The sequence below is a fragment of the Bufo gargarizans genome, chromosome 3, assembly GCF_014858855.1.
Source record: "Bufo gargarizans isolate SCDJY-AF-19 chromosome 3, ASM1485885v1, whole genome shotgun sequence".
In the NCBI taxonomy this organism is placed as follows: domain Eukaryota; kingdom Metazoa; phylum Chordata; class Amphibia; order Anura; family Bufonidae; genus Bufo; species Bufo gargarizans.
In genome coordinates this window covers 44,073,161-44,085,859 of record NC_058082.1, presented here as the reverse complement: position 1 = coordinate 44,085,859, position 12,699 = coordinate 44,073,161, and the positions used below count along the sequence as shown (strand labels likewise).

General features: G+C 45.8%; 1 protein-coding gene across 1 annotated transcript in view; it reads right to left on the bottom strand.

The window, feature by feature from the left end:
* Window positions 1-1,692, bottom strand: part of FCHSD2 (FCH and double SH3 domains 2) — a 54,283-nt gene extending 52,591 nt beyond the window's left edge. Inside the window, exon 1 of the mRNA XM_044285415.1 lies at window positions 1,684-1,692. Coding sequence (XP_044141350.1) covers window positions 1,684-1,692 — 9 coding nt within the window. The remainder of the gene's footprint in view (window positions 1-1,683) is intronic.
* Window positions 1,693-12,699: the final 11,007 nt, after the last annotated feature.

Here is a 12,699-nt window from a genome sequence, read left to right as displayed (position 1 = left end):
TCCCAGAGCAATGGCAGGAGGTGCAGGAAAAACCTTCTCTACCATCAGTGTCCCCAGGAGGACGGCACAATAAATTCTTGCTTCGTTTCCAAGGCGGATGGCGTTACTCAAGTGTGTGAAAAGGAGCCGTGTCCACCAGACAATGTGATGGCCGAACGGTACAAAGAGCCGAACCGTGGACGAGGTGATGTCTGCACCCCAACACCGGCACAGAGAGAACGGACTGTATCACACAGGATAGGATTAGATACACAGCTCAGCAGACAGTATCACACAGGATGGGATTAGATACACAGCTCAGCAGACAGTATCACACAGGATAGGATTAGATACACAGCTCAGCAGACAGTATCACACAGGAAAGGATTAGATACACAGCTCAGCAGGCAGTATCACACAGGATAGGATTAGATACTGCAGCTCAGCAGACAGTATCACACAGGGTAGGATTAGATACACAGCTCAGCAGACTATCACACAGGATAGGATTAGATACACAGCTCAGCAGACAGTATCACACAGGATAGGATTAGATACACAGCTCAGCAGACGGTATCACACAGGATAGGATTAGATACACAGCTCAGCAGACGGTATCACACAGGATAGGATTAGATACACAGCTCAGCAGACAGTATCACACAGGATAGGATTAGATACACAGCTCAGCAGACAGTATCACACATGATGGGATTAGATACACAGCTCAGCAGACAGTATCACACAGGATAGGATTAGATACACAGCTCAGCAGACAGTATCACACAGGATAGGATTAGATACACAGCTCAGCAGGCAGTATCACACAGGATAGGATTAGATACACAGCTCAGCAGACAGTATCACACAGGATAGGATTAGATACACGGCTCAGCAGACAGTATCACACAGGATAGGATTAGATACACAGCTCAGCAGACAGTATCACACAGGATAGGATTAGGTACACAGCTCAGCAGGCAGTATCACACAGGATAGGATTAGATACACAGCTCAGCAGACAGTATCACACAGGATACGATTAGATACACGGCTCAGCAGACAGTATCACACAGGATAGGATTAGATACACAGCTCAGCAGACAGTATCACACAGGATAGGATTAGATACACAGCTCAGCAGACAGTATCACACAGGAGAGGATTAGATACACAGCTCAGCAGACAGTATCACACAGGATAGGATTAGATACACAGCTCAGCAGACAGTATCACACAGGATAGGATTAGATACACAGCTCAGCAGACAGTATCACACAGGATAGGATTAGATACACAGCTCAGCAGACAGTATCACACATGATGGGATTAGATACACAGCTCAGCAGACAGTATCACACAGGATAGGATTAGATACACAGCTCAGCAGACAGTATCACACAGGATAGGATTAGATACACAGCTCAGCAGACAGTATCACACAGGATAGGATTAGATACACAGCTCAGCAGACAGTATCACACAGGAGAGGATTAGATACACAGCTCAGCAGACAGTATCACACATGATGGGATTAGATACACAGCTCAGCAGACAGTATCACACAGGAGAGGATTAGATACACAGCTCAGCAGACAGTATCACACATGAACAGCTTAGACTCTTCCATCAAAACTACTGCAGAAACTTATGATAACATTTGGGAAAACTCGCCGATCAGCGGCGCGGAGGCGACAACTCCACCTCCGCCATCATGTGATTTAAAGGGACGGGGAAATGTGCTGCATGGCCAGAACGTCCAGCGAGGTCAGCAGCCTCATGGTCATATAGGCAGGAATACCTGACAAAGCAAACGCCAAGCGGGCAGAAGGGCAAAATCTAGAAATAAATGGACCATAGAGGAGCCCGGGCAGAAGCTATGGGGCCTCAATGTAAAATCCGTAACAGGGGCCATTCATAACTCTGGTGTCTTCCTCCCCCCCAAGATGGGAAAAATACGCTTTACCTACTACCCCCATCTTACACATTATATAGTATGGGACCAATTACATGTACATAGCTGGTACCAATCCTGTGCTAAATGCTGTAAACTCCAGTCACATCCAAAGCTGCAGATGCAATTCTACAGGCTTTGAATGTTACACTACTATGCACACATCTCCTTCAATCCGGAATTACAAAGAGACTGAGCCAACAGAAAACAGCAGCCTGAAAGCTAAAGGAAAGTCAACAGAAATGTAGATACAGCTCTGGATGTGACTGGAGGTATTAGTGAAGCTAAACTAAAGCTGTACATATAAAAATGTATCATTTCAGTACATAGTGAATTCTATGGGTCATTACAATCTACAACACAAAAATCTGTTTTAATAATAAAAAATAATATATATATATAATGTACTTATTTATTTGAACTATATGGTGTTATTCGGGGCAGATGACGCTCCTCTGATCAGTTTATGCCACTGATTTATGGACCAGTAAATATCTGCCTCCTTAATAAACACACACAAGTCATCCTTTCTTCTGTGCAGCTGTAGCAGGCCTGGCGCTGCCCAGGAGTCCCCCGGACATTGTGCCTGCCATGCCAGATGCCTTCTGGGCTATAAAGAGCTTAGAGGACAACTCATGACCAGAGGAGACGTTTATGGGAACGGACTTTAATTGAAGGATGAGAGGAACTCCGAGGGATCCCAACAACAACAGCTACTGACTGGTGTTCCCAGGGCCCATAATTACATACCCAACAGATGGGCACCCAACCCCCGCCCCCCCCCCAACCTATAAATGACTGAGAGCTTCCAATATAGGACTAAAGACTATAAACCGACCTTAGAGGAGGAGATCTCGTTACATCAGGTCTCAAGACAAGAAACTAGTTTTGCAATGTAAAGGAATTCTCCCGTGAACGGTATTTTTTTTTCCCTGCAAAAATCTGATTACTGGGGCAGAGAAGTGCGGTTCGGGATCATCCCAGTGGTGTCCTTGCCCTTAAAGGGGCATTCCCAGAATGACAGGATTGGTATAGATCGGTGGGAGTAATCATTCCCACTGATCATGAGTACAGGGGGTCTCCATTTAAAGTCTGTGGGACGGCAGAAGATAGAATACCGTAGGAATCTCTCTCTAGCAGTCCAACAACCGATCCTTCAGCCAAACATGTAACCGATTGCTGGGAATGTGCTTCCTGACAAATTCCGATGAATAAACTCAACAGTTTGGTTGCTACGGATTGGGCACCTGTTTGGGTCAGAGCTGCCATGTCCCTGTACTGAAAGCAGAGAAGGCGGAAAGCAGCTGGAATCATTCACTCTGTGGCATTCCCCACCTCAGACCGCTTTATTAGGCTACATGCACACAACCGTATGTGTTTTGTGGTCCGCCAAAAAAAAAAAAATAAAAAAATAAAATAAAAATAAAAATGATGACATCCGTATGCCATCCGTTTTTTTTTTTGCGGATCCATTGCAACAATGCCTAAAATGGACAAGAATAGGACAGGTTATATTTTTTTGCGGGGCTACAGAACGGACATACGGATGCGGACAGCACACGGTGTGCTATCCACATTTTTTGCGGACCCACTGAAATGAATGGGTCTGCATCCTATCCGCAAAAAAAAAAACGGAACGGACATGGAAACAAAATACGTTCATGTGCATTAGGCCTTAATCAGATTTTTCTGAAAATAAATCTACAATGAAAATTTCAGAAATCAGTGCAGAGAGGGGGATATTGGCTCCCAGATGGTATCAGATCCATAGGCGGTGACCGTAGAGTTTCCCTTTAAATATTTGTATTAAAGCTGCAGTAACACAAAAAAAAGACAATATAATGGTTTGGTAAATGTCCTGACTGCTTGCGTAAGCGATATTCTGCGGACTGTGCTGGAGGAGAGGACTGCGAGGGAGTCCGGGGGCAAAGGTCACGTCATTCCTAGGAAAAGACGACAGAGGAAGCAGCTGCGACAGGGTCGGCAAGAGTCGTAAAACTGAAAGTAGACACATCGTGACACTGAGGTCACAGGGGACAATGACAGCTTCTTAAAAAGGCCACCGTCATTCAGCCAATCTGATTGGCCACCATTGTTTAAATCTTGAAAAATTTATCCGAATTATCACACAAAAAAAAATATTTGGCCAATAGCATCACGCGGTACATGGCGTAGTCGGTGCGAATGAAGAATCACCAATTTCAATCCACAAAATAAAAACGGATGACGTCCATGTTGCATCCTTTTTTTGCAGATCCATTCTAGCAATGCCTGTTGTCCGCAAAACGGACTGCGGACATACGGAGTGATTACACAGTTTTTTTTTTCAAGCCCTGTTGAAATGAAAGGTTCCGTATATGGACCCAAAAAAAACAAAAAAACAAAAAAACAAAAACAGAACAGAAGAAAAATATGTTTGTGAGCCCCAAGGCTACGTTCAAACAAGTGTTTTTGCTGGATCCGTCATGGATCAGGAAAAACGCTTCCGTCATAATACAACCATATGCATCCGTTCTGAACGGATCCGGTTGTATTATATCTTCTACAGCCAAGACGGATCCGTCTCTAAAACCATTGTAAGTCAATGGGGGACGTATCGGTTTTCTTTTGGCTCAGAGAAAACGCATCCGTCTTGCACCGCACCACATCGCGGACAGAAAAACTCTCTGTGCCATCCAAGAGTCCCGGCCACCAGAGAGACCAGCACCTTCTCCTATAGCAGGGATCAGCAACCTCCAGCACTCCAGCTGCTGTGAAACTACAACTCCCAGTATGCAAACATGCTCGGCTGTTCTCACAACTCCCATAGAAGAGAATGGAACATTCTGGGAAATGTAGTTTCAGAACATCTGGAGTGCCGGAGATTGCCGATCCCAGGCCTATAGTGCGCAAGCACGACCACCACAGCTGCTGGATGGTCGTAACCCCTGGATATGAGCAGTGTATGATGTGATGGAAAATGAATCCAGCCAGCGAAGGAGGCAATATGGAGAATCACAATACATTAGTAAGTGTCTTGTATTAACCTCCTCTGCATGACAAATGCTATTTGCTGAAATGAGAGAACCCCCTTTAAAATCAATGGGAAGTGGATTGCACGCTCTGAGATTTTAGGTGAGGAATATGCTCACGTAAAAGGAAAACTCCAGCCTAAGGAGTTGAGGTTTTAATGTTGCCTAAAAAGCAAAAATATATAAAAAAATAGTACTATTAAAAAAATGTTTTTTTAATTAAAAATGAAATTTAGAACTTAGAATACAAAATAAATTCATAGCTAAGAGTAATACATACATGCAAAAATAACAAAGCAAGCGCATAGAACACAAACTGTAAAAGGCTACAATTCCAAACTAAATAACTAGATGTAACCAATAAATCCGCATATAGAAAATTTAATTACCGGTAAAACCTAAAACATATCGCAAAATAAAACAAAAATGTTCAATAAAAATACAAAATAAATGTTTAAATATAATAAAAAGTGTAAAAAAAAATAAAATCATTCAAGAAATTATTGATCTACAGAAAAGGTTTTATACTAAAAATGCAAACAATAAAAATACAAAATAACTGTATATTATGTATTTTTTGTTCCTTTATTTCAAATTAATATTAAAATCTAAAAATTACAATTTAGGCATTTGCTATTTCTTGCGATTCCGCCTCATGAGCGTATGCTGACATCTCAGAAATGATCGGCTTCTCGTCTTGATGGAAGCAACAAATTACAGCCGACACATTCCAGACAAAAATAATACAGCTTTCTATGCCGACGTTTTTCATCCCCCCCAATTCATATTCATGAGGATGGAAAGAATAAAGAGCCATCAGCATCTCAGTGAAGAGGTGGAGAGTCCAGAAAACTGAAGCTAGCCCCGGGGCCCATCCGCGAGGGCCTCTCCCAAGTGTAACCTGGCTGATAGCAGAGGACAACACCTTGTAATATAGATTCAATTCACAGCAGATTATTGGACGGATAGTGTGTTGCGCATCCGCAGATATATTTTAGGAGAATTAACCCCTAATGTAACAATCACATTCAGAATCGCTCCACGTACAAGCACCAGACTTCCAGAACATGGATATTGGGGTACTGTAAGGCCTGGGCCATAAAATGTATCCTATTGCCTTTTCTTTCCGGTAAGAGGTTTGGTAACGTGGCCGGCGACGCCTTCATGTACGGAATTCCCCGTCATCTTTTCTGCTGCCCATTGACCATATAAACCTATGGGCTTTAGCATACAGCATCTAAGGGGTTAAAGGATTCCGAGGGATAACCCTGACACAGAAACCCAGATAAAGTCACACAGTCAGAGGATCATTTGTTCCGGCCAGGTGGCAGGTCTGCCTGTCCGTGCTGCCATCCAAAGCCTGCCCACGACCGCCTTAAATACGATTATGTTAATTCCTGGTATTTCCTGCCAGTTTCCCAGGAACTGCTGAGCGATGGAAGATCCATGTGTCAGGAGAGCGGAAAGGGACAGGACGGTGTCCTGTTATTACACATTCTGCAGCAGGGAGATTATCATATCCAGGAAATTATCATATACGCTCATTATAAGGGCTCATGCACATGAACGTTTTTTTTTTTCAGTTTCCATTCCGTTTCCCCCCCCCCCCCCCCCCCCCAGGTTCGTATGCGGAACCATTCATTTCAATGGGTCCGCAAAAAAAAAAAAACAAATACGGAAATTACTGTGTATTCTGTGTATTCCGTAAGAAGATAGAACATGTCCTATTCTTGTACATTTTGCGTTACAATGGATTTGCAAAAACAACGGATCCAACACGGGTGCGTGTTTGCAGACCGCAACATACATACGGTAGTGCGCATGAGCTCTAAGGGTGAATTCACACGACCGTATGCATTTTGCGATCCGCAAAATATATGGATGACATCCTGTAGGGTGTCAGTGTAGCATCCATTTTTTTTTTACAGATCTATTGTAAAAAATGCCTATTCTTGTCAACTAAACGGACAAGAATAGGACATGTTCTATCATCTTTGCGGAACTGTGGGACGGACATACGGATATGGACGGCACACAGTGTGGAGTCCAGATGTTTTTTGTGGGTCCACACCCAATCCACAAAAAGTATGGATTGGAAGCTGACCAAAAATACGGTCGTGTGAATGGGTACCTAACAATCGTGTCACTAAAAGGGCCAGTTACATCCTCAGCATAGGCAAACTCCAGCATCTACTAATAATACACAATGATACCCAATACTGCAAATAAATCACGGCCAGCTCCAATGCAGAGGTCCGGGGCACGGAAAAATGATGCACTCCAGCACATGCAAACTAACGAAAAAAGTTAATTCAAGCCTCACGATAAAACAATGGAATCCTTTATTGAAGAATAGTCTAAAAAAATCCAGATATACCAATCACAAAGGCCCGGATTAATCAGGTCTTCACTCCAGAAATCTGGCGTCGAAGACGCAATCTCACTCCAGGAGGAGGATGGAGTAGGAAAACTGGAGGAGAAAACTAATATCAAATATTCACCTCATGATAAATTCCCCCAATGTGTTTGTCATACCTGGATTATAGGACTATTCTTCAATAAAGAATCCCACTGTTTTATCCAGAGACTGGAATTAACTTTCATCAGTTTACAATAATACTGCCCCATAATACAATAATATAACTACTATAATACTGCGCCATAATACAAGAATATAACTACTATAATACTGCCTCCTATGTACAGGAATATAACTACTATAATACTGCTTCCTATGTACAGGAATATAACTACTATAATACTGCTCCTATGTACAAGAATATAACTACTATAGGGGGGCGGAGCTTGACTGCCAACCGAGCCAGACGCATGTGAGAGAGCTCCTCTCCATGTGAGCCAGCAAACTAGTTAATATTGCTATCTAGCTTCGAAAGAATGGGCAAAGTGGGTCGATATATACCCAGTGGCACGCCTGAACCCCACAGATCGGACCGCGGTCCACAAGAAATGGACAAATTTCTGCAAAAGAAGCCTCCGGCCGCGAGTGCTGCCAAGATGGCGCCGCCGGAGCATGAGGCCCGGCTACAGGACGCAGAGGGAGCGGACGGCGTCTCCTCAGTTATAGACGCTGGGTCCCGTGATTATTCCTCGGCACCCATCTCGCGCCAATTCATACAGCAAGCCCTGACCTCAGCGTTAGCTCCGGTGATTCAAGATTTGAATGAAATCAAGAGCGACGTGAAGCACATTGGGCACCGTGTGGAGAAATTGGAGCACACACAGGAGGCCATACTAACTTTTGCCCAGACGCTGGGTGACAACAGCACGGCGCTTGCCTCCTCACTGGACACTGCGTTTGCTCTGATAGAAGACCAGGAGAACCGCAGTCGGAGGAAGAACATCAGGCTGCGGGGTCTCCCAGAGCTAGTGCCGCATGAAGCCCTTCCGGAAGCGGCGGCAGCCATATTCTCCAACTTACTGGGCGCCGACAGGGCCGCAGAAGTCTGCGTAGAACGCATCCACAGGGCATTACGGCCGAAGCCAAAGGAGAATGACCCGCCGAGAGACGTAGTCTGTGGTCTCCTTCGGTACACCGACACAGCGGCGATCCTTAAAGCCGCCAGGGAGCAGAAGGAGCCGCTCTACGAAGGAGCCAAAGTTCTCCTGTTTCAGGACTTAGCACCGTCGACATTAGCCAAGCGGAGAACCCTGAGGCCGCTCACAGACCATCTGAGGGCTATCAAGCTTCCCTACAAGTGGCTCTTCCCATTTGGACTGACATTCTCATCGGAGGGGAAAAGGTGCACAATCCGCACCCCAGCGGATCTACCGGCGGCATGGACTCTGCTGCAGACAACTCCCCTGGACATTCCGTCATGGCTCCCGTCTGCAGACACGGGAGTCCCTCTACCTGATTTGCCAGCGGAGCAGAGGTGGATCAAAGCGGCGGCGAAGAGAAGATTCAACAACAGGCCCTGATTAGTATGCCTGATTTCCAGCGTTCATCTTGCTGGCTGAGGGCGGCTGCCTGGCCCAGAGAGCTCGGGCCAACTTGTGCCACGGACACTTTCAACGTCTAGTTATGCAAGTATATTCTACGTGATACATGACTGTTTGTTTAATATTGATAGGAGTTGCACAGCCGTCACCCCGAGTTGCGGAGCTCCAGATGGGATACAATAGTGGGCTGGGTGGCAGCGGCGCAGCTCATGAGTGTTCCGATTCAGCTATGAGGTTCATGGTATTTCTCTGTGTAATGCCACCCCCTGTACCGTCGATAGGGGGCACAACGGTACCGCAGGCAGACCTGGGTGGGCCACGTCCCCCCCATTCAGGGATTTATCGGCGGTTAATATAACTGGTTGCATTACTTCCTTGCTGAGGTAAGGGGGTAAGATCTGTTGGGGCCTACTAAAAAGTCCTTGAGTTAGCTTGACTATTAGATTGAGAGCTAGATTACCAAGCTATTCGTTTTACAATGAAAATGTTTGCTATGGCGCGGGAGAATGAGTGACTCCCTCCCCCCCACCGTCAGATAATGACCACCAGGGATTTCCAGGCGCAATCCTGGTGCGAGCGCCTTCACAACGGTTGGCTTGGGCCATTCGCGCTTTGCCTCCTTCAGATGGGCTGCGCGTTAGGCACAAGTCATCCGCACATTATATTGGAGTTTTACTCCATTATCTGGTTTTTGTTACTGGTTATTGTTCCCACATGTTTCCCTGGTCACACGCATGTATCCATATTGCTGGTAGCGTTAGGGTACTCATCTAGACTGTACAATGGCATCAATTAAATGTACTTCATTTAATGTTAGGGGGTTCAACACCCCACAGAAAAGGTCGCAGGTAATACGCATGATGAGGAAATTGCACACAGATATCTGTTTCCTGCAAGAATTGCACTTTAAGTCAACGAAGGTTCCTACCCTTCCCAAAAGTTACTTCCAGCACTGGTTTACTAGCGAGTATTGTAGGGCAGCAAGGGGGGTGGGTATAGCTATATCGAGGAAGGTCCCTTTCCAGCTAAATTGCACACAAACCGATCCTGATGGGCGATATGTATTTGTTAAGGGCACAATTGGTACCCAGGTAGTAACCCTTGCCAGTCTATATGCCCCTAATCGTGGCCAGACAAATTGGCTCATTAACACACTGAAAACACTCACATCTTTTGCGGAAGGTATCAGGTTAATAGGAGGCGATCTCAATATGACTCTTAACCCCTTGATAGACGCGTCTGATGGCACATCTCAATTGACGCAGGCGGCCTTGGGACGGGTTAATACATACTTGGCTGATGCCGACTTGGTGGATGCATGGAGGTTGCTACACCCTGCCGAGAAAGACTATACTTTCTTTTCAGCCTCGCATACCACTCATAAGAGGCTGGACTATGTCCTGATCTCGGGTAGCTGTGCTGACAGGGTGGAGCGATCTACCATTGAACCCATAGTGGTCTCCGACCATGCTCCAGTGACTGCCTCCCTCCAGTTCCCAACTCTACCAACGCATGCCAGACAATGGCGGTTAAATGAAACACTCTTGGATAAAAAGGCGGATCTAGACAAACTTACACAGAAAATGACATGGTTCTTTCAGGAGAACTGTACAGAAGGTATGCCACTCACAACTGTATGGGAGACACACAAGCAGGTCATGAGGGGCGAGCTCATTGCACTAGGCAGTAAAGTTAAAAAGGACAGACAGGAGCATTTGAACTCTCTACTCAAAAAGATTGCAGCTATTGAATCTGTGCATAAACGATCTAGAGCCCAGAGTGCCCAAGAGCAGCTGACCATGTTGCGTAAGCAGCTGACAGACCACCTGAACGTTGGGTATGCTAAAACATACCAATATTCACAATTTCGCTTCTATTCACATGGAGACAAGGGTACGAAACTCATGTCCTCACTTCTTAAGCAAAAAAAGGAGTCGATGTACATTGCGGGAATCAACAGGGCTGATGGCACTACTGTGCATAAAACGTCAGATATAGCAGACGAATTTCAGAAATTTTACCGCGGCCTCTATGGCCTCTCTGATGAAGTACCTGGGTCCACTACGGATAGGAATACACTGATAGATAATTTTCTGCAACGTCTTCACCTCCCATCCTTGACAAAGGAGGAAGGCCAAGCGCTGCTCTCCCCTGTAACAGAAAAAGAGATCACTGGCATTCTGGGTTCTATGCCACTAGGGAAGAGCCCAGGCCCCGATGGCTTCCCAGTGGGATATTTTAAAAAATTTGCAAGTACCCTTACTCCTTACATGGCTGCCTGGTGCAATGAGCTCATGAATGGGTCTATCCTGCCTAAACAGTCCCTCGAGGCCACAGTCACTGTACTCCCTAAGCCAGGAAAGGATCCAAAATTGTGTGGCAGCTATAGACCGATCTCACTTTTGAACGTGGACGTTAAGGTCTGGGCAAAACTCCTGGCAACTCGGTTAAGTGTCCTTCTGCCGAAACTCATAAACCCCGAACAGGCGGGTTTTGTACCTGGTAGGGAAGGAAGTCATAACTCCTGTAGAATTATATCCGCTATACAGCTAGCGATAAACAAACGCATCCCTCTGGTTCTGCTTGGCATAGATGCGGAGAAGGCCTTTGACCGGGTGGATTGGGCCTATATGACAAGTACCTTGCAAAAGTTTGGCTTCCCCCAACAGTTTCAAAGAGCGGTCATGTCACTGTATGGTGACCCAAGCGCTAGGATTAGAGTTAATGGTACCCTGTCACCTTCTTTCCCTATAAGGAATGGGACGAGGCAGGGCTGTCCTTTATCACCTGCCTTGTACATTCTTGTTATGGAGACCTTGCTTCAGGCTATTAGGGAACATCCCGGTATTAGGGGTCTTAAGTTGGAAAATAGCCCCATTGAATACCTTAACGCAGCTTACGCTGATGACCTTCTGGTTATGGTTTCTAACCCGGTCGAGGCCTTCCCGCATCTGTTGTCCTTGTTCGAGCAATATGGAGGGGTGTCCAACTTTAAAGTAAATTATACTAAATCAGAGGCCATGAATGTGTCTACACCCGCCAAGCAGATCCACTTACTTAAATCCAAAACGCCTTTCCTATGGCAAACCTCTCACCTGTCCTACCTGGGTACCAAGATTCCTTGCAAATTAGATAAAATATTTCCGCTAAACTACGCTTCGCTACTGAAAGATATTCAGCAACAGTTGAACACACTGCGAATCCCGTATGTCTCATGGATGGGCCGGAAGAACTTATTGAAGGCATTCATTATGCCTAAGTTATTGTACACCATGCAGATGCTGCCTGTCTTTCTCCCCTCTTCCTTCTTCACGCAGATCAGAAGGCTTTTTAGCATATTTCTTTGGGGGGGGAGGGGAGCGAGACTGGCACATCGCATACTGATCCTGAGGAAGGCCCAAGGGGGCATGGCTCTACCTGACGCCCAGCTATATTATCAGGCCATACACCTGAAGAGGTGGCTACACTTACACGCCCCCTGGTCACGCATCTTGGGTAAAGAGCTTGAAATCTCCCAGCTGGATAGGAAGCAGAGAGCGGGGTTGTGGGGCCTGAACTCTTCTTCGCTTCATTCACATATCCTGCTTAGGGGTACAGTGGCAGTCATCAGACAACTGAATAAGGACGGCAGCTTGCTTCATACACCGTCACCACTGATGCCAGCTGACCTTGCCCCTTTCATTGCCAGACCCACTGCAGACAATACATCGCCGGCGTGGAGCAAGCTACATAAATACACCATCACTGAATTCTTGGACGGGGCCTCTGGCACCCTTCAGGAACAGCACCCCATTC